This window comes from Oncorhynchus mykiss, chromosome 5 (genome assembly GCF_013265735.2).
Source record: "Oncorhynchus mykiss isolate Arlee chromosome 5, USDA_OmykA_1.1, whole genome shotgun sequence".
Taxonomy (NCBI): Eukaryota; Metazoa; Chordata; class Actinopteri; order Salmoniformes; family Salmonidae; genus Oncorhynchus; species Oncorhynchus mykiss.
In genome coordinates, this window is record NC_048569.1 from 71,341,428 (window position 1) to 71,367,000 (window position 25,573).

The following is a 25,573-nucleotide window of genomic DNA, read 5'->3' on the forward strand; positions in this document are numbered from 1 at the left end:
CCAATCAGGTTGACTATCTGACTGACTGACAGGTCTGTGTGGAGCCAATCACAGAGCGGAATCAAGGGTTTGCGGAACGCCTCAAAAATCTGAGCTGGATTTCATTCTAAAACCTTGCTCCCTTTTCTCGGTATTTTCGCAATATATTGAAAGAGTGACAATTAGGGTACTTGGTGGATATTTAAATCACAAGGGTAATATACCTTTACCATATTGCTTACCTATCCAAACAAGTAAGATTCGCTAAGGAAATCAGAAATGACAGCAAGGAACCCAGCCTGTGTGTGGGATGCTGTGGAACCGGCAGTGGTATGATGCTGTGTGTATGTTAGTGACTGGTTAGTGACATCTGAATGGTAAATCTACAGTGAACAGTCAAGCCAATGATTTACATTTACAATGATTCTCATGAAGAGCACTGTGAAAGTGTAACACTTGGATCTCTGTTTTACCATAACCACTCATGTATTACATTTCCTGTACAATAAACCTGAGGTCAGGTGTAGACAAATTCAAAGGAATGGCTAGTTGAACTACCCTGGAGTAGTTTGAGTCAGCTACCCACAATCCTGTTCATGTTAATGGTTAATGAATCTCACATGTGTGTTCTTTTGTGAGGAATTAACTTTTTATTACAGTCTAATTTGACAGATAAGATTAGGAGGGAAACTCACGTGCCTGGTCTCATGACAAGAAAATCAGGGTCTATTTATTTTACCGTACCTGGTGGCACAGACCCATGAGTCAAAATGTGGACCCACAGAGGGGTGTTTTCCTCAAGCATTTGACCCCAAAAATAATCTGGCTGGTAGATAGGTAAAGAGTTTAAACTCATACTCAGTTAATACACTCTATCTGACTCAACAGACCACTGTCTGTTTGTTTATCAGCTGCTGACACGTATAGGGCCGGATTCCCAGACCCAGATTAAGTCTACTCCTGGACTAAAAAGCGATTTCATTTGAGGTTCTCTATTAAGCATGCTTAGTCTTTTGTAATGCCACATGTATATTTGACTTGGACTCGCTGGACAACCACGATGCCTTAGTAAGGAATGTGGGACAAACTGCAGACAAACTGTGTGTGTGTGTGTGTGTGTGTGTTTTAGTGAAATGACACTGTACTTTAGCCATCTCCAGTGGCCCATCTGGCTAGAATAGACCTTTCACCTTCTCTCTTCCTCTGTCAGAGGGAGAACAAAGTTACTCTTAGCCTGTTAGCTCAGCATTCACCCTCTGACCCCTGCCAAATCGATCGACTGTTTTTATACATTTTGAGGCATTTTTATCCTGTACTTGAGATCGAGAAGTGTAGGGTGAATGTTTGTGTTCCAGGAAGCAGACTGTGAAGCGCTGTAACAGACATAACAGTTCAACATCATACGTGAATATTTTCACGTTGCAAACATACACTTGCTGATAACAGTTCTTTATTACTCATTAGAATGTCAGACTGTGGGAATTCAGTTGTAATGTTGACCTTGGGCAATGCAAATCTGTATCTACGGTATCTTTACCGGTACCAATGTGACAGACTTATGTATGAAGACTATTATGATGACATTTGTGCGAATCCTAAGGAATTTAGAGGGTTTGATATTCCTTTCAACTGGGGTGCTCCTCAAAGAGATGGATAGAGGTCTCATCATTGTATCTGTGCCATTATGGCGTCTGTGAAAGCATGGGCAGCACCATTGAGGCATTCTTAACTTTAAAGTACTCCATTTTCGTCTTCTTTTGTGTCTGAAAAAAGTGTAAAGCGATTGGTGATTTACCAGGACTTGCAGTGCAGGAGTCTTGAACCAACTCTTCTGTGTTATTAATTTATTGTGGCCACTAGATGCCGCTGATATAGTTTAAGGCCATATACAAACCATACAACCCAATTTGAAGAAGATGACAATGCTTTAATCATTGGCTGATTGCTTCAACCCATAGGAATCCCCACCCAGTTGACTACTAGTGGAAACCCTTAATGTCAATGTCCATGCTAAAAACAGGTTATTTCCAAGTAGAGATCTCTATACATCTCTATGAGTCTGATACATATGGATTGATAGACAGCAACAAGGTTTTTCACAACTCTATTTCACCATAGAGCTGGTGTTTTACGGTAAAGGCTTTAAACTCAGTAAACCTTCAGTAAATCATTGCCAAGTTGGCACTAAACTATTAAGACTGAAAAGGCGGAGACAAACAGTATAGCTTTGAACTTGTGTGGGTGGTCACATGATCAAAATAGAATTTGGAAATGGCCATGGAAACGCTTTCCAGTTTTTGTTTAGAACCCTTACCGATTTCATGTTATAATAACATTTACCAATCACATCAATCACATATTAGAGAATCTGCTTTTATGTTATGTAATCCTAGTACATTGACATTCACTGCAATCAATAATGTGCTCTGGTGCTCTCTAAGTCTCTTCCAGGCAGGCAGCCGTCAGCTCCCAGATCGAAAGGCCTAGCTAATGATTAACTGACCAGTAAGATTTATTGTGTACAATGATGCAGTCAGGAAACATTTCCTTCTCTAGCCTCTCCGGGAAACACACAGTCTACAGAGACACACTCATGAGTGTCTAGGAGACACTCCCAGGCTCTCTGTCTGTTTACAGCTACCAGACCTACACTTCCAGCTGCCAGATGAATCAGACCATGCACACCTCACACAGCTCTCATCCCAGGTAAGTATTTTTCTCTCTGGGCATAAACAGAGGGCCTATACCCTCTCCTCTACACACCACCCACTCACACACTACAGATGCTGATAGTATAGGTGTGGTTGGGTGTCTGGTACTTAGACTGTAAAGGTCTTGTAGCTTGGGGTTGTGTGTATCTGGTATCCAGATTGTTTTCACAGTTAACTAGTTTGGGTACTTGGTATAGGGGGATGGGGTGTCTAGTATCTGGTTACTAGCTTTTTACCAACTAACTAAACTTGCACTGGGCAAATCACCATAAGATCCCAGTTTGGCTGCAATATGCCAAATGTGTATTGTCCTCTATAGACAATGTATTGTCCTCTATGGACAAACTATCTACTGACTTCATTCAGTGTCAACTGCAACTATCAATAAGCAAAAAGTTGAACAGCTATGGAGGCTGATAGTTTGTTAAATAAATTGTTGCATGCCAATTTGAACCTTAACACAATGTAATTCATGTTATTCCCCCGTCTCCCCAATCTCCTCCTCCACCAGATGTGACCCTCTGCCTGAGGTCACAGTGGGTCAGGGTCACCTAGGATCGTCCTCAGAACACACACAGGACCGAACATCCCTCAAACATGTGACCTACAGCAAGGTGAGGCCACACAGAAACACACACACATACTGGGTCAATTACTGATGACCACTAACATCTAAGAATGCTAGGGGGCAGGATTCTAAGCCCTGACATGACAACCACTATAATCACACTGCAGTATCAATCAACGCATGCCACAATGTCAATAATAATTTTTATATTAGAAAACATTAATTGTAGTATAGCAAAGTTTTGACTGTCTGACTGTCTGGGGAATCAGGAGAAATAGTGGCCGTACTCTCCATAGTGCTAAAATCATTGCTGCTACAAAGACCAGCGTAATTACATTGTACTTTTGGTTAAATTCATAACAAAACATGGTTCTGTTGGACAGAGAAGTTGAGATGCTCTACCCATATGATTCCTGGTTATGTCGGAGTAATGTCACTGTCTTAGTTTGATATTGTTGTTAGTTGTTGAGATTACTGTTATTAACTGATAATAACTCTTACTCTTACAAATAACGATTACTGTTATTAACTGATAATAACTCTTACTCTTACAAATAACGATTACTGTTATTAACTGATAATAACTCTTACTCTTACAAAAAACGATTACTGTTATTAATAATGCTTAGAAGAGAGGCAGTCTGGAGGGAAGGAGGAGATGGTAGGGCTCCCTCCAGCTGTCAAGCTAACTTAGACCGTGATAATTTCCGAGCTGATATTTCCTTATGATGGGGTCCACCGAGGTCCATTTATAGGACCTTGGCCTCATCTTTTCCCTGGTGCTTGTTGCTGTTATTTCACTGCTATTCCAGAGGTGTGTATCTCATGTTCCTAAAAGCCACAGTATTTGCCAGTTTTAGACATGGGACCTGCCTTTCCAATCACTCTTTAGTGATCAATTAAGTGCAGAGAGGTCAGAGAAACAGAAACCGGTGTTATAATTACCTATCTCTAACTGTACCAATGTATTCCTCTCTCTCCCAAGAACTCCTCTCAGATCTGTCCATCCGCGGGCCACAAAGACTGGCTCTGCCCTGTATGTCTACAAACTGCCAGCTTCCCCGTAAAGACCAACTGTGGCCATCTCTTCTGTGGTAAGACAGTACCACGACCACCACAACCTGCACATGATCTGATTTATCTAAGGGCCAATAGAGACTTGTACAGATAGAAAGAGGTCTTTAGAGCCCAGAAGGTAGCATATTAATATTTACATTACAAATGAAAGTACCATACAACACACTGACTACAGCAGCAAGTCAGGTTGGATCTATTTAACTATTTTGTCTGTCCATCTGTCTGGCCAACGAAGCATCCGTGTTTCTATCCATGTAACATGATGAGAGCCCCAAGACCTGTCTAGCCTGTGCCACACTAGTGACCCAGTGTGTGGCTCCCACCTGATGGAGATCACACACAGTCAGGCTTTGCACATTCACACACATCTCTCTCATTTGGCCAGAGTCATATAGGCTCACTATGAAAATAGGAAGGATGTTTTTGGCACGCGTGTGCAAACTCTCCCAAGGCCATCTATGGTCTAAAATGGTCCTAGGATATGGTGACTATATGGAATTGTTATGACAACCTGGCTGTCAGTCTGGTCTTTGTCTTGCTATCGTACCTGGGTCAAACACAAATTGAAAATATCTGAAATACTTGAGGTGTGCTTGACTTAGTTCGTCGGGCTCAATAGAATCAACAAAATATTCCCAAAAGTGCAAAACACAAGCTTGCTAAATCAAGAGAATTTCACACATTTTAAATACCTTTTCGATCCAGTTCGGTTTGCTATCTCTGAGTAAGCAAAACTGTCTGTTTTGACAATAACCTCATTACAGAAGTGGCACAACAGTCATAGACAGCTACAGTTGCCTTCAGAAGGTATTCACACCCCTTGACCTTTTCTACATTTTGTTGTATTACAGCCTGAATGTAAAATGGATTCAATTGAGATTTTGTGTCACTCGCATACACACAATACCCCATAATGTCAAAGGGGAATTATGTTTTAACAAATGTTTACAAATTAATAAAAAATGAAAAGTTGAAGTGTCTTGAGCCAATAAGTACTTAACCCCTTTGTTATGGCAAGCCTAAATAAGCTCAGTCGAGCAGTGCATTTCAAAAACAGATTCAACCACAAAGACCAGGGAGGTTTTCCAATGCCTCACAAAGAAGGGCACCTATTGGTAGATGGGTAAAAAAAAAAGCAGACATTGAATATACCTTTGAGCATTTTGAAGTTATTAATTACACTTTGGATGGTGTATAAATGCATCCAGTCACAACAAAGATACAGGCGTCCTTCCTACTGTAACTCAGTTGCCGGAGAGGAAAGAAACCGCTCAGGGATTTCACCATGAGGCCAATGGTGACATTAAAACAGTTACAGAGTTTAATGGCTGTGATTGGAGAAACTGAGGATGGATCAACAACATTGTAGTTACTGCACAATACTAACCTAAATGACAGAGTGAAAAGAAGGAAGCATGTACAGAATAAAAAATATGACAAAACATGTATCCTGTTTGCAATAAGGCACTAAAGTAAAACTGCAAAAATTGTGACAAAGAATACTGTAAAACAAACACAGCAAAGGAATATACATTTTGGCCTAAATGCAAAGCCTTATGTTTGGGGCAAATCCAACACCACATCACTGAGCAACTGGTGGTGGCTGCATCATGTTATGGGTATGCTTGTCATCGGCAAGGACTAGAGAGTTTTTTAGGATAAAAAAATAAACGGAAAAGAGCTAAGCACAGGCAAAACCTGCTTCGGTCTTTGTTCCAACAGACACTGGGAGACAAATTCACCTTTCAACCGGACAATAACCTAAAACACAAGGCCAAATATATGCTTACCAAAATGACATAGAATTTTCCTGAGTGGCCTAATAACAGTTTTGACTTCAATTGCCTTGAAAATCTATGGCAAGACTTGAAAATGGCTGTCTTGCAACAATTAACAAGCAACTTGGGAGAGCTTGGACGGTGAGAAAAAAAATCTGCGATACATTTTGAATTCAGGCTATAACACAACAAAATGTAGAATAAGTCAAAGGTTATGAATACTTTCTGTATATCAACGGTGGGTTAAAAATAGTGGTTGATAAGGATAGTAGCAACAGCCAATCTTCTCTCCCTCACCTAACCTTCACCATTGTCTGTGTCATCATCACATGACGTAATAACTACTCCACCTGAACTGCCCCACTTAACCCTGCCTTCCCCTCAGAGAGAGAGGGTGGGAGAGATAGGAGCTACACTTTACACCTAAACACCATCCAAGTGTGTGTTAATTCACAATCATGCAGTAGACAAGGTCATATCACTACATCAACAGCTTCTAATGCTGCTGTCAGCATTTTGCTCATTCCCGCATTCCGCCTCATGCACAATAATATAAACATACTACACTAGCGATATGACCATGTTTCCTTAATGGTGAATCGTTGTTTTGGGGGTAAAAATATGAATGAAAATATAAGTGAGAGTACTTTATGTTACCTTGTTTCTCTGTCTGCAGCTCCCTGTCTGATCTCCTACTGGAGACATGGGTCCTGGCTGGACGCCATAAGCTGCCCTCTGTGTAGACAAAAGGTAAGGAAGATACACCCAACTGTAGAAACAGCCATTATTACCAAGATATTACACTTGTTATCTGAAAAGAAAATGAGCATCATGTTCAAATCATCTATAAGTGACTTTTGTGAGCTTCACAATTAAATGTAGATACTTTTGGATGATTTAGACATTATGCGCAAAAAAATGCTGATATTGGTCCCATGACTTTAATGGGATTTATGTCACAAATGTTAAAACGTTAGCATTTGGAAACAGTGCCAGGAAAACTAAACCAAAGCATGGATTGATTTCATACCTTGTTGATCGACTGCTTCCAGGGTCAGGAAACCAACATTCAATTTTACAATTTGGTGAACTATCCCTTTAAGTTGGATAAAAGTGATAAATAATGATTCAGAATGTAACTGGAATGGATTCTCTCTCTCTCTTAGGTCAAGGTCCTGTGTCGTCTGTCCAGTAAGGGTTGGTCAGACAGTAAAGAGAGGGAGGTTCTGGGAGAAATCACAGACTACAACAAACGCTACTCAGGAGCCCCTCGAAAGGTCAGTACCACACACAAAACCTTTCATAACCTTTACTAACATGCTACAACCACACTACAACCTAGTAACACACAAAACCTTGTCACATCCTTTATCAAACCATGCTACAACCACACTACAACCTAGTAACACACAAAACCTTGTCACATCCTTTATCAAACCATGCTACAACCACACTACAACTTAGTAACACACAAAACCTTGTCACATCCTTTATCAAACCATGCTACAACCACGCTACAACCTAGTAACACACAAAACCTTGTCACATCCTTTATCAAACCATGCTACAACCACGCTACAACCTAGTAACACACAAAACCTTGTCACATCCTTTATCAAACCATGCTACAACCACACTACAACCTAGTAACACACAAAACCTTGTCACATCCTTTATCAAACCATGCTACAACCACGCTACAACCTAGTAACACACAAAACCTTGTCACATCCTTTATCAAACCATGCTACAACCACGCTACAACCTAGTAACACACAAAACCTTGTCACATCCTTTATCAAACCATGCTACAACCACGCTACAACCTAGTAACACACAAAACCTTGTCATATTCTTTATTAAAACATGCTGCAACCACACTACAACCTAGTTCTACTAAGCTAACATATGGAATTGTTTTAAGATTGGTCATACCATGGATCATTTAGGTATTGGATTTAGCATTTTAGGACCCCTTTAGGTATAAAAAATACACTGCTCAAAAAAATAAAGGGAACACTTAAACAACACAATGTAACTCCAAGTCAATCACACTTCTGTGAAATCAAACTGTCCACTTAGGAAGCAACACTGATTGACAATACATTTCACATGCTGTTGTGCAAATGGAATAGACAACAGGTGGAAATTATAGGCAATTAGCAAGACACCCCCAATAAAGGAGTGGTTCTGCAGGTGGGGACCATAGAAGACTTCTCAGTTCCTATGCTTCCTGGCTGATGTTTTGGTCACTTTTGAATGCTGGCGGTGCTTTCACTCTAGTGGTAGCATGAGACGGAGTCTACAACCCACACAAGTGGCTCAGGTAGTGCAGCTCATCCAGGATAGCGCATCAATACGAGCTGTGGCAAGAAGGTTTGCTGTGTCTGTCAGCGTAGTGTCCAGAGCATGGAGGCGCTACCAGGAGACAGGCCAGTACATCAGGAGATGTGGAGGGGGCCGTAGGAGGGCAACAACCCAGCAGCAGGACCGCTACCTCCGCCTTTGTGCAAGGAGGAGCACTGCCAGAGCCCTGCAAAATGACCTCCAGCAGGCCACAAATGTGCATGTGTCTGCTCAAACGGTCAGAAACAGACTCCATGAGGGTGGTATTAGGGCCCGATGTCCACAGGTGGGGGTTGTGCTTACAGCCCAACACCATGCAGGACGTTTGGCATTTGCCAGAGAACACCAAGATTGGCAAATTCGCCACTGGCGCCCTGTGCTCTTCACAGATGAAAGCAGGTTCACACTGATCACGTGACAGTCTGGAGACGCAGTGGAGAACGTTCTGCTGCCTGCAACATCCTCCAGCATGACCGGTTAGGCGGTGGGTCAGTCATGGTGTGGGGTGGCATTTCTTTGGGGGGCCGCACAGCCCTCCATGTGCTCGCCAGAGGTAGCCTGACTGCCATTAGGTACCGAGATGAGATCCTCAGACCCCTTGTGAGACCATATGCTGGTGCGGTTGGCCCTGGGTTCCTCCTAATGCAAGACAATGCTAGACCTCATGTGGCTGGAGTGTGTCAGCAGTTCCTGCAAGAGGAAGGCATTGATGCTATGGACTGGCCCGCCCGTTCCCCAGACCTGAATCCAGACCTGAATCCAATTGAGCACATCTGGGACATCATGTCTCGCTCCATCCACCAACGCCACTTTGCACCACAGACTGTCCAGGAGTTGGCGGATGCTTTATTCCAGGTCTGGGAGGAGATCCCTCAGGAGACCATCCGCCACCTCATCAGGAGCATGCCCAGGCGTTGTAGGGAGGTCATACAGGCACGTGGAGGCCACACACACTACTGAGCCTCATTTTGACTTGTTTTAAGGACATTACATCAAAGTTGGATCAGCCTGTAGTGTGGTTTTCCACTTTAATTTTGAGTGTGACTCCAAATCCAGACCTCCATGGGTTGATAAATTTGATTTCCATTGATAATTTTTGTGTGATTTTGTTGTCAGCACATTCAACTATGTAAAGAAAAAAGTATTTAATAGGAATATTTCATTCATTCTATTCTAGGATGTGTTATTTTAGTGTTCCCTTAATTTTTTTGAGCAGTGTATATATCTAAAAAATGATTTGCTAAAATATTTAATTTAGCCATTTCTACTATAGCCTATAGAAAAGCATTGAACAACACATTCATAACTGGCAAAAATGGAATACGGTTTTGAAGTGTCTGTCTTATTAAGGATATATACAGTGCCTTGCGAAAGTATTCGGCCCCCTTGAACTTTGCGACCTTTTGCCACATTTCAGGCTTCAAACATAAAGATATAAAACTGTATTTTTTTGTGAAGAATCAACAACAAGTGGGACACAATCATGAAGTGGAACGACATTTATTGGATATTTCAAACTTTTTTAACAAATCAAAAACTGAAAAATTGGGCGTGCAAAATTATTCAGCCCCCTTAAGTTAATACTTTGTAGCGCCACCTTTTGCTGCGATTACAGCTGTAAGTCGCTTGGGGTATGTCTCTATCAGTTTTGCACATCGAGAGACTGAAATGTTTTCCCATTCCTCCTTGCAAAACAGCTCGAGCTCAGTGAGGTTGGATGGAGAGCATTTGTGAACAGCAGTTTTCAGTTCTTTCCACAGATTCTCGATTGGATTCAGGTCTGGAATTTGACTTGGTAATTCTAACACCTGGATATGTTTATTTTTGAACCATTCCATTGTAGATTTTGCTTTATGTTTTGGATCATTGTCTTGTTGGAAGACAAATCTCCGTCCCAGTCTCAGGTCTTTTGCAGACTCCATCAGGTTTTCTTCCAGAATGGTCCTGCATTTGGCTCCATCCATCTTCCCATCAATTTTAACCATCTTCCCTGTCCCTGCTGAAGAAAAGCAGGCCCAAACCATGATGCTGCCACCACCATGTTTGACAGTGGGGATGGTGTGTTCAGGGTGATGAGCTGTGTTGCTTTTACCACAAATGTTATGTTTTGCATTGTTGCCAAAAAGTTCAATTTTGGTTTCATCTGACCAGAGCACCTTCTTCCACATGTTTGGTGTGTCTCCCAGGTGGCTTGTGGCAAACTTTAAACAACACTTTTTATGGATATCTTTAAGAAATGGCTTTCTTCTTGCCACTCTTCCATAAAGGCCAGATTTGTGCAATATACGACTGATTGTTGTCCTATGGACAGAGTCTCCCACCTCAGCTGTAGATCTCTGCAATTCATCCAGAGTGATCATGGGCCTCTTGGCTGCATCTCTGATCAGTCTTCTCCTTGTATGAGCTGAAAGTTTAGAGGGACGGCCAGGTCTTGGTATATTTGCAGTGGTCTGATACTCCTTCCATTTCAATATTATCGCTTGCACAGTGCTCCTTGGGATGTTTAAAGCTTGGGAAATCATTTTGTATCCAAATCCGGCTTTAAACTTCTTCACAACAGTATCTCGGACCTGCCTGGTGTGTTCCTTGTTCTTCATGATGCTCTCTGCGCTTTTAACGGACCTCTGAGACTATCACAGTGCAGGTGCATTTATACGGAGACTTGATTACACACAGGTGGATTGTATTTATCATCATTAGTCATTTAGGTCAACATTGGATCATTCAGAGATCCTCACTGAACTTCTGGAGAGAGTTTGCTGCACTGAAAGTAAAGGGGCTGAATAATTTTGCACGCCCAATTTTTCAGTTTTTGATTTGTTAAAAAAGTTTGAAATATCCAATAAATGTCGTTCCACTTCATGATTGTGTCCCACTTGTTGTTGATTCTTCACAAAAAAATACAGTTTTATATCTTTATGTTTGAAGCCTGAAATGTGGCAAAAGGTCGCAAAGTTCAAGGGGGCCGAATACTTTCGCAAGGCACTGTATATCCATACTTCCATTTATTTGTATGGGTTACCTTTAGATGGGTCCCGTGACACCCGTGGGGGGAGAAGAGCATCAAGTTCGTGAGTCTCCCCTTTCCACATAGCGGTCATATTATTTTGTAGACAAAACTGTTCAGAAGACCGATTTTCGGGATATCTCATGGTCTGACAAACACCTCTGCAGCTCGGCCACCTTCCATCGCAGATGTGGTGGATGAGACTCAGCCCATGCAACAACAACAAAAAACATATCTCTAGCTTAAATTGACGGATTTTGATGTTTTTTTTAAAATTATGTTACTTAGATTGACACACTGGTGCATCAATAGACTCTTAAGTTCGCTACTCCCCAACACTGTATACTACAATACAAATATTATTGATCTACAATGTATGTTCTTAAGCTTGACCAACATGGGCTTGGGAGGCTCACAGTGATATTGGTATCTACAGTTTTCCACCAATTATCAAATTTTAAACTCAAAACTTCTTGTATTCCTCAAAATGTATGCTTTGAACATGAATGCACTCTGCAAATGGACAAATGTGTAGAATTGCAGAAAATTAGCTTGAAGACATACATTTTTTCTCTTCAATGCCAAGAGAAGGGCCTTTTAAATGTTTTTTCACTGGGCCCAAGACTTGGTTCGCCCAGTCATGCACTGAAGACGTCGAAGTAAAACTCCTTGTATGCTATTTTTAAATCGCTGATGAATTTGCAAAAGGGATCCCAGCCACAAAAAGTTTGGGAACACCTGCTCTACTGAACAAGAGCCAGATCTCTCTGTCCCACCTGAAGCCAGGCGAGGTGACCGTGACACCCTCCACTCACACCTGTGCCCGTTTGTCTTGTCCCTTAGGTGACAGACTACCTGTGTGACACACCCCTGTTCCTGCAGCTGCTAATCCGCCGCTTGGGCACCATGGGGGGGCTAGTGTGCCTCTTCTTCCTCCGGGTGGCACTTTGCTGCCTAGGGACTGTGGTGTCCCTCGCCTCGCCCCCCCTGGACACTCCACCCTCCCTGTCTGGCCTCCTGGGGGTCCTGGATGACCTGGTGGTGGTATTCCTGCTGCTCATCTGTGTTATCAATATCAACCAGCAGATGGCACCAGATAGTGGGAACTCCTCAGCTCACACAGGGGGTAGGCCTGTTCAGTAACTCTCTGTAGAGCGAGTAGCAGAAATGATGGCCAGCAGTGATTTAGCTTTCATTTCAACAGGAGATCTCGAGGTGACAAACCTCTTTTTTGAGAGAGAGACCTAGCAAGAAGTCAGCAGTGTATGTCTGCTGGTTTGCATCCTGGGGTTATTAGCAGGTGTATTCACTAGGAACCAAACAGGGAGAGACTTAACTGAATTTGTCAAAGAAAATCATTTTGGACTAATGATTACACCCCAGGTGTTGGACTCACTGTACCACAAGCAGAGGTTTACAGTCTAATAGTAAGTCTAACCAGGGGCTCAGTTTTTGCATGGCTGAATGCATAGTGTCACACCTAGCCTTCTTTCCTTCATGACCACTGATCTGATGAAAGCAACATGGTGGAACCTACACAAAGTATGTTTAATGGAATGTGTTGAATGTTTTTTATGCAGCATTTTGGAGGTTCATTGTCTGATATTTTCAGATTTTTGTGTGTGTCGTGTTTCTTTCTACAGTACCTGTTGCTAGTGTTTCAACATATAGGGAACTTTCAATAAATTCCCTGGTTTTCCCAAAATCTCAGTTGGGGGGGTTCCTGGAATCAGGAGGGAATAAGCAGGGAATCCAGAATCCTCCAAACATAATTTGTAGAAAAAAACAGGGAATTTATTTAAAGTTCCTGGAAATGTCCAACCCTACCTGTAGCCTTTATTTTGGTGTCCGTGTTACTGTTATCAATGCCCTTCAGTGGTTCAATAAAACCTGGGTTTGTTCATGGGGGGGTGCAGATTAAATGTAGACCTATTATATTGTACCCTGCTGTTTGTCAGTGAAACTGTAAATACTTGATGTGAATACTTGTAAAATGCTATAAATGGTGTATTTATTGTTCTGAAAGTTTGTTATTTGTCCTTACTGAACAGGGAGTAAATGCTGAGACCAATAACTATTTTCCAGATGAGCCCTATTTAGCACAACAATACACATGCAAATACAATAGACATTAAACTACACCTAATCCTTGAATCAATTATTCCATCTCCACATTTTGTATTAAATGTATTTAATTAGTTCTCAGTTTGATAGAAAAATAACAGTTCATAAACCGTTTGGAAATTTGTCAGTAAATTACAAAATGTTCAATATAATTGAACAGTATCAGTGATAAACAGAGAACCAATCAAACTATCTGTTAGTAGTAGCGTGACCTTCGGAATGTTAAAGACAGCTCAAGTGATTGATCAGATACTTTTGACCATGGTGCAGTGATTGGTGGGCTTTATTTCAGCATTGATTCTCTGGAATGCAAATACTTTTCAGTTTGAGAAAATACTATTTTAAGTACCAATAACATAAAGACTGATTTCAGCAGAGTAAGTGTTCAGTTAAAACAGAACAGTGAATAACATGTGGTGTGGGGAAGTCAAATTTTGATTTCCACAGTTGGACTACAGTGCGAAAGAGCTGTGTTGTCTAGCTCCCTCACTGTTGATGACTACACCAGGCAGCAGCGTTAGTAAACATGCGTAGCCAGGGAGAGGTGGTGCTGAGGGAGCTCTGGAGCTCCCTGGGGGCCCATGGCCACTGCCAGCCAAAGGTACAGCGCTCCGGGTGGGGCATCATGGCCAGGTGGCGCCCATCCCTGGAGGTCAGCCCCGCTAGGCCCTGGGGAGAGCCGTTTGGGTTCTGGGGATACACCTCAGTGGGTGCACCCGTGTCATCCAGGTAACGGAGGGGGGCGAGGCCGGAGGAGATGATACGCTGCTGAACCTGGGGGGAACGGAACTGAACCAGACCTGGAGAGATGGAGAAGATGGAGAGTTGGATGACCCTTGGCGTTTGTGCATCATTGTCAACATTTATCATGTCAATGTAGAAATTTGCAATAGCTGTCTTAAGTTAGATAGGCTGAAGATTATTTTAAGAGATTGTACCTTCCCCATGAGCCACCCAGACGCCTAGGGCAGAGCCCTCCATGCCCCGGAGCCAGACTGAAGGAGAGGCCTTGATCCCTACACTGATGAACCGCGACTCAAACCTGCCGGATTGGTTATGGGTCAGGACCACATCAGACTCTGCAGAGACAAACACACAGCAAGAGGGTGAGTGGGACTGTCTGAGTGAACAGTACTCAAAAGACAGTCTTCAAATGAATCGTTGTCTTGGTAAATCTCTCTCTGGGAAGAAACTGTAATAAGTAGACACCAAAGCCAAACAGTTTGCCTACCACCTCCTCCCTCCTCCCTCTCCCCGACCCATCCCAGCAGGGCTAGGAGCTGACAGCCGTTGCAAACACCCAGACTCAGCGTATCGTCACGACGCCGGAATTGCTCAAACTCCGCTCTGGCCCGGGGGTTATAGGTCACTGTGGCAGCCCAGCCTATCAGGAGACAGATACACACAGGGTTAAAGAGAATATGCGTGTGTATGTGTACATACTGTCTGTGTGTGCATACCTTTAGCTGAGCCCAGGACGTCTGCATAGCTGAATCCTCCTACAAACACCAGAGCCTTGAAGATGTCTAGAGTTAAAGAGCCTGAACACAGGTCCTGCATGGTCACATCCCATACCTAGACCCAGAGAGAGAGGGGTCGCAAACAAATTAGGTGTGTGTATGTATGCCTGTGTGTGTGTGTGTGTGTGTGTGTGTGTGTATGTGTGCTCGGTACCTCAAAGCCAGCCATGTAGAGAGAGACGGCCATCTCTCTGTCTCCATTGCTGCCCTCCTCTCTGACCACAGCCACGCGAGGCTGGCTTGCACCAAGACCGTTATTGCTGGGTTTCTCCATGGGATCAAAGGTGAGTTTGAAGTAGGGCTGTGTGCGTGTGGCTAGCCCCTCCTCTTCCTGCTGTACACATAGCTGATTGGTCTGCAGGCGTTCAAGCTGGAAACTGGTGCCTTCCCACAACGCCCGGAGGCTGGGCAGACGGTCGCTCAGCACTTCCTGTCCGTCCACATGAACTTTGACCTGAGACAGGAAGAACAATGTTAACAAAAATAAACAACATCCCCCAAAAAGCATTGATATCAATGCATGATTTATGTGAGTTTGAGTCAAGTGCTCAATTCTATATTATAAACTGGGTATTTCGAGCCCTGAATGCTGATTGGCTGACAGCCGTGGTATTTCAGACCATAATACCACGGGTATGACAAAAACATGTATTTTTACTGCTCTAATTACGTTGCTAACCAGTTTATAATAGCAATAAGACTCTCCATGTTGCGTCATGCTTAAGAACAGCCCTTAGCCGTGGAATATTGGCCATATACCTGCCACACCCCCTCGGGCCTTATTGATCAAGTATCTAACATAGGATTCTGCCCTATATGACCATCCAAGACAAACAATAGTGATATAAATAGTGTGTCAGTCTCACCATGGACTCTGGTCCGAAGCCTTGGGTGGTTCCGATGCGGTGACACTGTAGTCCAGCGTGAGTGTACCTCTGACACACATTCTCTATGTCCCTCCCACACACCTCCACTACCAAGCCCAACTCCTCACTGAATAACACCTCCAGGACTATAGGAAGAGTGGGGGAGGGACAGAAAGGGGAGAGGAAGGGTACATAGAGGTAGGAAGGGTAAGAGAGAGATCTGTGTTGTATATATTGCATATTGATATCTTCCTTACCTCTGAGGGGTTTAAATACAGTTATAGAATGTTCTGTTCTACTGACCTCCAGCACCCAGAGAGGGCAGGTCCACCTCTATCCCACGATTCCCTGCGAACGCCATCTCCAGCAGACAGGAAATGAGCCCTCCGTCGCTGATGTCATGTCCTGCACTCAGCAGGCGGTCTGCAACACGCATAACACACTACCGACTAGAATACACTGGTATGATACACTACCGACTAGAATACACTGGTATGATACACTACCGACTAGAATACACTGGTATGATACACTACCGACTAGAATACACTGGTATGATACACTACCGACTAGAATACACTGGTATGATACACTCAACAGACAGAACAGTGACAGTATATAAGCCATACTGATGTAAAGTGTGACTGACCATGTAGCAGGATCTGTGTGGTATTGAAGCAGGCAGTCAGTAGCTCCGGGTGGTCGAGGTCAGGTGAATGGTCACCTAACTGACCGTAACACTGGGCCAGAGCTGACCCTCCCAGTCTGTAGTGACCTGGAGTCACTGGAACCCACAGCAACACACCTGGAGAGGAAGAATGTTAGAGGTGTGCGTATGTGTGTGGAAATCAACTCAGGAACAGGTTTAAATGTTGAGCTGTGTCAATATTGTGATGTGCAGTGTGTATGTGTCTGTTCAATCATATGTGTGTGTGTGTGCGCGTGTATGCGGGAGTAGCAAACCTTGGCCGTCAGGGTTCTCCAGGTCAGGGGTAACCGTAGCCGTGATGTCGGGACACACAGCATACACAGAGATGACCAGAGCACCTAGAGAAAGAGCAGATTTATACACAACACACACTGCCTGTCCCCCAAAACACACATAGTGCCCTAAACACACAAACAAAGTACCTGGTGCTTTGACAGTCTCTGTCCCAACTCTAGCAGCCATGCTCAGTGAGTCTTTCCCTCCGTCGATGGCCACGCCCAGCTGACCCATGACATCACACATGGCCTGACACGCCTCCCAGAGACATGCCCCTTCACCAGGGAGCTTTGCCGCCCACATCCAGTTACCACTGCACTTTACATCCTGAGAACACACACTCAGCACTTAGCACAGAGAGACTGGTGCTGATGTTCGCTAAAAGTTTGTTTTCGGTCTTTCTGAAGGGCTCTGACTGTGGTCAATGCCATTGCACCCTAATTCTCTCTGCTGTGGTCATTGCATGCCTATAACTTTCTGTTCCTGTCAGGGCTGTGATTCTAACCGTGCCGTTATATTCTATTACCTTCAGGGCTGTGACTTCAGCAAACACCAGATTAGTCAGCGCTTCCCCCACAGCCATGCGAGCTCCCGCCCCCGGCGAAACGAGACCTTTGATTGGTTGTTCCCCGATTGCGGTCGCCGCCCCCTTCAGGCCGAATGGAGACAGAGAGACGACAGCGACATCAGCCAATGGGGTGTGGAGAGGACCAACGCACTGTTGCTGGGCAACCAGACCCGTAACGGACCGGTCCACCTGAGAAAGGGATGGAGAGACAGATTAAGGTAGTGAGACAGAGAGAGAATACAAAATGAACTCAGAGCTTTTCTCTCTACAAAAACATGTTATTTACTAAACCTAACAGCCTTAATTTACTGTTTGTAATGTTTTTAACGTGAGGGTAAAACATTACTGAGATAGTGAAATCTCTAAAACACACACACCTTGTTAGTTAGGTAGCGTTTGGAGGCGACGGCGGGCAGGCGTAGGACTCTGTCCAGGGCGTCTCTTACACCCAGCCCAGTGGGAAGAGACAGAGGCTTGAGGTCAGTTGTCATCCTCTCCATGACAAAGTCCTTCTGGGGCATCTTCCCCAGCACCCAGTCCAGGTGGAGGTCTACAGGACAGCGCCCTCTGTCTGTCTGGTCCTCTCCTTCACCACCACCCACATCATCCACAAGCACTATCTACACATGGAGAGAGACCATTGTCAAAATCACTCACACCCCAAAGGAAAGGTGTGTGGTAAAATGACAGAAATGTGATTCAGTTGTGATTCCTCCCCATCTTCACCTTTCCATCTCCAGTGATGTTTCCAACAAAGTCAACGGGGCACTTCTCCCTCTGACACACCCTCTCCAGGAAGGAGCGATCTGACTGGCGGATGAGCATGGCGTTGCTCTCCTGGTACTCCGCCCCCCATAGCTCCAACACACTGAGGGTGGGGTCTCCTCTCTTAAACCTGCTGCAGTAGATCACAGCTCCCGCCGGCTCACACAGCTCCTTCAACACGTTACCTACAAAACAACTACATTAATCCAACACACAACCAATCCCAACTCAAGACTTCCGTTCTTCAGCTTCGTCACACACTCTCTTCTTACCATTTCCCCCTGCCCCCTGGTCATGTATACTACAAATGGGGTTTCCTCCCGCTCTCTCCAGACAGGCCCTGAGTGCCCGGTTCATCTTCTGTTCCATCTCAGCATCTCCTCTCTGCACCGCCCCCAGGTCTCTGGCACTGGAGTTATCACCCTGCACCTGGATAGAGGAGGCAGCCCCTCCTCCCACTCCGATCCTGTACACCGGACCCCCGATCTTCACCACCTCCATTCCTGACAAACAGCAGCACAAGTAACGGTTTTTACAGACAGGGTTATTTTAAACATAGAATTAATGCCAATGTCAATAAATGACCTAGTCGATTTCCACGTGTTGACCCCAACTTTACCACTAACCATACACCAATCAGCTCCAACCAAAGATCTAACCTTTCTCTGCCTGCTCCTTCTTCACATGTGCATCTTCGATGCAGCCCAGCCCACCGCTGAACATGATTGGCTTGATCCACTCTCTCCTCTCCCCACTGGCCAGTCGCATGCCGAAGGACCGAGCAAAGCCTAGATGGAGACCGAAAGCAAGTTAACCTCCTGTGGTTTCAACTCCAAAAAACATGTCATACTCCAGGCCGGTTAAGTCTGAAATGGAACCCTATTCCCTATATAGTGCACTACTATTGAAGTACTGCAGCAGCACTATATAAGGAATAGGGTGAAATTTCAGATGCTGCTGTTGTTTCCATCGTTCGTGTCTGGACCTGCCAGGACTGGTTCTCCAAACTTGTTGCCGTAGTCTGACGCTCCATCACTGGCTCCGATGACCACCTGCAGGGGAGGGGCAAAGCTGGGGGGGTACTCCCACCCCTCCCCCTTACACTCCCATGGCAGGCTGTAACCTGGGGAGAGAGGAGAAGGATAGGGGGAGAGGGGAGAAGGATGGGGGAGAGAGGAGGAGGATGGGGGAGAGAGGAGGAGGATGGGGGAGATGGACATCTTTAACTCATGCAAGGTTTCCTGCCATTTCCATGATCCTCACGACAGACAGCGGCAGGTACAGACAGACATCTCTCCAGACACTCACCAGGTATGTGGAGGTTGCCAAAGCAGTATCCGGCGGTGCCAGCGACGACATGCCCGCCCTGCCCAGCACTCTGCACATCTCTGATACGTCCTCCTGTCCCCGTGGTGGCACCACTGAATGGAGCTACACCTGGGGTTAAATAAAGGAGGAGGAAGGCAGGGAGAGGGATTTCAAAAAGGTGTAAATATATGTATAAAAGAACTATAACACGCTCCTGGCCTGGATGTGCGGGTGTGTGCATGTTCTCACCAGTAGGGAAGTTGTGAGTCTCCGCAGTGAAGATGACATGTCTTTCAGAGAGTCTCAACTCGTAGGCACTGGCCTGGCATGGGTCTCTGGGGTACACACATTCCACTTCCATCCCCTTTATGCCACTACACAAACACAAACACACACACTATGGAATTGTAAAATGTGGAAAGGAAACAAAATCCCGCCGTGTGACATATTGTAAAAGCGTCCTTCCATACACCATCTCTCCTACCTGCTGTTGTCACAGAACTGGATTACGTTGTTCTGGTTGCTATGACGCTGGGTGTCCATGATGAGGCTAAACAGAGTGTCCTTCTGCTCATGTCCATCAATCACCATACGTCCCCGGAAGAACCAATGACGACTGTGCTCACTGAGGGAGGGCGGCACAGAGACAGGAAATGCAAAAAGTTACCCCCAGAAGCAAAACACAAATAAAACAAAGGAAGATTAAAGAGTACACCATCAACAAAACACACCTACCTGTTGGACTGGGCAAGGTCGAAACACTCCACACTGGTAGGGTTCCTCTTCACTCTCTGGAACAATGACGTGTAGTAGTCCAGATCCCACGAGTCGAAGGCCAGACCTACACCACACACACACACACTTGAATATGTTATTTGGATCAACAATGAAACACATCAGATGAAACAGGGAGCTCACGTCCTCAAGGCGGTTCACATTCACACAATTCTAAAAATGAGAAACTAACAAATCAAATCAAATTTTATTTGTCACATACACATGGTTAGCAGATGTTAATGCGAGTGTAGCGAAATGCTTGTGCTTCTAGTTCCGACAATGCAGTAATAACCAACAAGTAATCTAACTAACAATTCCAAAACTACTGTCTTATACACAGTGTAAGGGGATAAAGAATATGTACATAAGGATATATGAATGAGTGATGGTACAGAGCAGCATAGGCAAGATACAGTAGATGGTATCGAGTACAGTATATACATATGAGATGAGTATGTAAACAAAGTGGCATAGTTAAAGTGGCTAGTGATACATGTATTACATAAGGATACAGTCGATGATATAGAGTACAGTATATACGTATGCATATGAGATGAATAATGTAGGGTAAGTAACATCATATAAGGTAGCATTGTTTAAAGTGGCTAGTGATATATTTACATCATTTCCCATCAATTCCCATTATTAAAGTGGCTGGAGTTGAGTCAGTGTCAGTGTGTTGGCAGCAGCCACTCAATGTTAGTGGTGGCTGTTTAACAGTCTGATGGCCTTGAGATAGAAGCTGTTTTTCAGTCTCTCGGTCCCAGCTTTGAGCTTTAACAGTGATCAAGGGAAGGCTGTTCATGTGGGTGAGTTTACTATTCAGTCAAACTCCACAGGCCCCTCAAAGTATGAGGGATTGAATTTATCACACACTGATATTGCAAACAGTTAAATCACTGCTCACAGAGCATGCTTTAATCTAATTACACAAACACACAAAGTGTGCCTTAGTGTAATTACAGACACAAGCTAATCAATGACACTGTCAGTCCTGTGACTTCAACCATCTATGTCATTAGATTATATGTCATGTGACAAAGTAGGCCTATCCACATAAGGGGAAGGACTGGTGAAAGAGAGGGGGAGGGAAAAGGAAAGGTTAGAGAGGACAACAAGAGATAGCCGACATAAGAAGAGCGAGAAAAGAAAGAACGGTAGACAGGAAGGAACCGATCGAAGACCTGATGAGATATCTAACATTAACAGGTAGTACTTACCCAGCTCATCGTTAGCAGTCTCCAGGGCAGCACGTCCTTTCTCCAGGATGTCTACCTCAAACACTTCCTGTGGTTTGGTTGCCACAGTGAAGGAGGAGATGGGATGTGTGTAAACACACTCAGTCATACTGTCATAGAGACTGCTGACCAGTCTCTCCACTTCTCCATCCAACACTGTCTCACTCTGTCCATCCTTGGGCTGGCGAGAGAAAGGGACAGGAAAGTTAGAATTGATCCATTTGTCCCCTTGTGCAACATGGCAGCCTGAACTGCACCTAAATTGTGTGCGTCTGTATTTGTGTACTTGTATCAGCAGTCTTCTGGACAGCTCCACTCTGGTGACGTTGGTCAGTCCAGCACTTTGACAGATGGACACAGCGTTAGTGGACCATGCTGTTGAAAAGTTCAACCTACAGGGGGCAGCACAAACAAAACATTTATAGTGGGGCGCAAGGGTTGATTTGAGCATTTCAAATCAATTTGTGTGTGTGTGTCTGAGTGTGTGTGTGTACCTAGGTCCGATCTCCACTAGTGTTCCTGCCTCTCCCTCTGTCAGGTATGGTGTGTCAGACAGCTGTTCTGTCTGCAGAGTGGGGCGGAACAGCCACAGCAGCACCTCCCTCTGCTCTACACTCAGAGACTCAGCACCTAGGGGAGTAAGGGGAGGGATATGAGGAGAGAATTAGAGAGCCTAAAATTCACTGAAGACACTTTTTCCCCCCTCTTCATTTAACTAGGAAGTCAGTTAAGAACAAATTCATATTTATAATGAAGGCCTCTTGCAGGGACAGGGGATAAAAATAAAAAGTAAAAATAACAACACAACACAGAGAGACCTAAGACAACACAGAATGGCAACAACACAGCAGCAGCACAAACATGGTAGAAACGTTGTTAGGAACAGACAACAGCACAAAGGGAAAAAGGGTAGACAACAACACATCACGCGAAGCAGCCACAACTGTCAGTAAGTGTCCATGATTGAGTCTTTGGATAGAGATAAGAGAGAGATAAAACTGTCCAGTCGCTAGCTGCAGCGAACTGAAAGAGACCCAGGGATGTGCGCGCTTTGGGGACCTTTAACAGACTGGCAGAAGAGATGTTGTATGTGGAGGATGAGGGTTGCAGTAGATCTCTCAGCTAGGGAGGGTTGAGGTCTAAGAGTTTATTTTTTTAATAAGAATTAACCAGTGGGTCTTGATTTGGGTATACAGAGAGTTTACAGAGGAGTATAGAGTGCAGTGATGTGTCCTTTAAGGAGCATTGGTGGCAAATCTGATGGCCGAATAGTAAAGAACAGCTAACTGCTCGAGAGCACCCTTACATGTCAAGGTTTGGACACACCTACTCATCTTTTTTAAGGGTTTTTATTTTCTACACGGTAGAATAATAGTTTAGACAAACTATGAAATAACACATGGAACCATGTAGTAACCAAAAAGTGTTAAACAATTGAGATGGTTTGGGATGAGTTGGACCGCAGAGTGAAGGAAAAGCAGCCAACAAGTGCTCAGCATATCTTGGAACTCCTTCAGGACTTTTGGAAAAACAGTCCAGGTGAAGCTGGTTGAGAGAATGTCAAGAGTGAGCAAAGCTGCCATCAAGGCAAAGGCAAGGCAAACTTTGAAGAATCACAAATATAAAATATATTTTGATTTGTTTAACACCTACATGATTCCATGTGTTATTTCAATGTTTTCATGTCTTCAGTATTTTTCTACAATGTAGAAAATAGTTTTAAAAAATAATAAAGAAAACCCCTTGAATGAGTAGGTGTATCTAAACTATTTAAGATACATCTCTGTAATCTAGCATGGGTAGGATGGTCATCTGAATCAGGGTTAGTTTGGCAGGAACAAACACATCATGAACATTAGGGGAAAGGGTAGCTGTGAGGATGGTTTATTCTCCAGTTCTTTCACCATTGTCCAGAACTTCTTGGGGTTAAACCCACAGAGAGAACTGCTCCTTAAAGTAACTAACTTTGGCCTTCCGGATAGCATGAGCGCATGTATTTCTTACTTGCCTGAACAATTTGGGTGCATCTTTCACTCATATACATTATGCACAAACACACTCACCTGTCAGCTCGACATTGTAGCAGAGCTCACTGGTGATTGACAGCTGGGGGTGAAGCTGAGCAGCAGTCTGTAAGACACACCCCCTCTCAGCCTCCTTACTGTAGAACCTCACTACTGCCATAACTAGAGAAGGGGAGATGAGTGGATAATTGTTTTTTTTCTTCCCAAAACCCAATGGTGACATAATACATATGTTACCATGCACATGTTGGAGACCACATGACAAAAGAGTAATTTAACACTACCCATCTTTAAATCCAACACAATCATTATAATCAATCAATAATCTATAAGGACCGACTCCAGATCTGTCCCTGTGTTGACCTTTGACCTGATTATGCCCTGGACAGAGGTCAACTCTGCAGCCAGAACAGAGTATGTTGTATTTTTGTGACACTGTAGTCAGTCTGTCAGCTAAACACAGGAAATTATACAAACATACATATTGGAGCGAGATCAAATACGTGTCTGTCAGTGTAGCCTAACTGTTGGTTTATCGGTGTGGGTTGGTACACACTGCACTTTGGGTTCTAAAGATGTCTCAATGCTCTCACCCTCAAAGGAATGTTTACTGTAGCATTTGAGGTCCACTGATACTTTCACGTATGAATATAGTGCTGAGACAAGGCAGCCTAGTTGTTCAGCTAAACTTGCAGTCATTTTCTATGCAGGGTAGCCTAGTGGTTAGAGCGTTGGACTAGTAACCGGAATATTTCAAGTTCAAACCCCCGAGCTGACAGCAGGCAGTTCCTAGGCCGTAATTGAAAATAAGAATTTGTTCTTAACTGACTTGCCTAGTTAAATAAAGGTAAAATAAATTGAAAAATCTGCCCCAACTGTTACTAGGTTAGAGGATGTGTGCTTGACAGAAATACAGAGTAGAACGAGGGTAGCTAAGTGGATATGGATCATGAGGCCGATTCCAACCCCACTCCTCTCTATACAGTGCATTCATTAAGTAATCACAGTCAGGACATGGGTCAACTTTATTATTTGCGTGTTGCATCACAAGGCATGCAGCTCGGGCTCTAGCAGGGCTATTTCGTTAGCTGATAAAGAAGTGTCCTCCATATCAAAATAATGCTTTGTTAGATATGATAGCAATTTAGCCAGCGATATTGTAATGAATTTGGTTAGCTAAGTATCTAACAAAATAAAATAATAATCAAACTCGGATTTGATCGTTTAGGCAAAAAACGAACTAGTAAGAGAACGTGGCACATGAGTTTACTTCCTGCAACAATAGATCGTGCACAAGATATAACACGGCATCAAATCTAAACTTTGAAAGCGTAAGGTAAGTTACTTACAAAGTTGCTAGCTACAGTAACGTTAGCTAGCTAGCTTTAATTAATCAGCTAGCTGGATAATTCAATACGAATAGTTCCCTAGCTAGTAGTTAGCTACAACAAGTAAAATACAGAAAACATTCTTAGCAAAAGGCTGCTTACCTTCCAAGCCCAAAAGTAGCTATTCTTCTGAATGGCTGATCCGCAGAGACCACAAATTGAAGAGCACCCCACGTGTGTGAGGGCGCACCAAACTCGCCACCACACACCCACGATGAGAAGACGACGCATGCGTGCTTCTGTTGTAAACTTTTGGTATGATCCTGATTGTACATTTTCTTTTAAACGTTTGTAATTCCCTTTGTGAAAATTAGGAAGAAGCCCATGAAAATGATAAATGAATACAGCTTGGTGCCATATTACTGATTTTCTTTCTGTGTTTATTATAGGCAACACAGACCTAACATACTGGCCAGTAGGAAGTGCGCGCGCCCGCGCACACACACACAAACACGACTTGCCATCAGATATATTTAATAAATTAAAACATGGTACAAAAAAGAAACAATGTACATTTCATCCCTGCTCCAACCCTCCTCCTCCT

The 25,573-nt window shown here is 43.9% G+C and overlaps 2 protein-coding genes across 3 annotated transcripts; one reads left to right on the forward strand and one right to left on the reverse strand.

The window, feature by feature from the left end:
- The first annotated feature begins 74 nt into the window (after nt 1-74).
- Nucleotides 75-13,491, forward strand: si:dkey-183n20.15 (RING-HC_RNF170 domain-containing protein). 2 transcript variants are annotated; one of them, XM_021604187.2, is made up of 7 exons: nt 75-2,685; nt 3,202-3,304; nt 4,244-4,352; nt 6,790-6,863; nt 7,280-7,390; nt 12,310-12,617; nt 12,906-13,491. In XM_021604187.2, exons 1-6 carry the CDS (start codon nt 2,645-2,647, stop codon nt 12,607-12,609), a joined length of 738 nt encoding a protein of 245 aa, XP_021459862.2. In that variant the 5' UTR covers nt 75-2,644; the 3' UTR covers nt 12,610-12,617; nt 12,906-13,491. The 2 variants fall into 2 exon arrangements, with proteins under 2 accessions (XP_021459862.2, XP_021459861.2); XM_021604186.2 differs by having other exon boundaries at nt 12,310-13,491.
- A 149-nt stretch (nt 13,492-13,640) lies between these two features.
- pfas (phosphoribosylformylglycinamidine synthase) lies at nt 13,641-25,260 on the reverse strand. The gene is made up of 25 exons (XM_021604183.2): nt 25,132-25,260; nt 23,681-23,803; nt 22,112-22,247; nt 21,904-22,009; nt 21,600-21,798; nt 20,338-20,443; nt 20,087-20,227; nt 19,852-19,976; nt 19,603-19,731; nt 19,280-19,417; nt 18,954-19,082; nt 18,567-18,797; nt 18,256-18,479; nt 17,907-18,149; nt 17,488-17,718; nt 17,108-17,288; nt 16,940-17,023; nt 16,626-16,781; nt 16,280-16,399; nt 15,977-16,122; nt 15,265-15,564; nt 15,051-15,165; nt 14,822-14,974; nt 14,529-14,669; nt 13,641-14,390 (listed from the first exon to the last, which is right to left on the reverse strand). The coding sequence occupies exons 2-25, from the start codon at nt 23,799-23,801 to the stop codon at nt 14,077-14,079; spliced, it is 3,969 nt and encodes a 1,322-aa protein (XP_021459858.2). The 5' UTR covers nt 23,802-23,803; nt 25,132-25,260; the 3' UTR covers nt 13,641-14,076.
- Between the last annotated feature and the right edge of the window lie 313 nt (nt 25,261-25,573).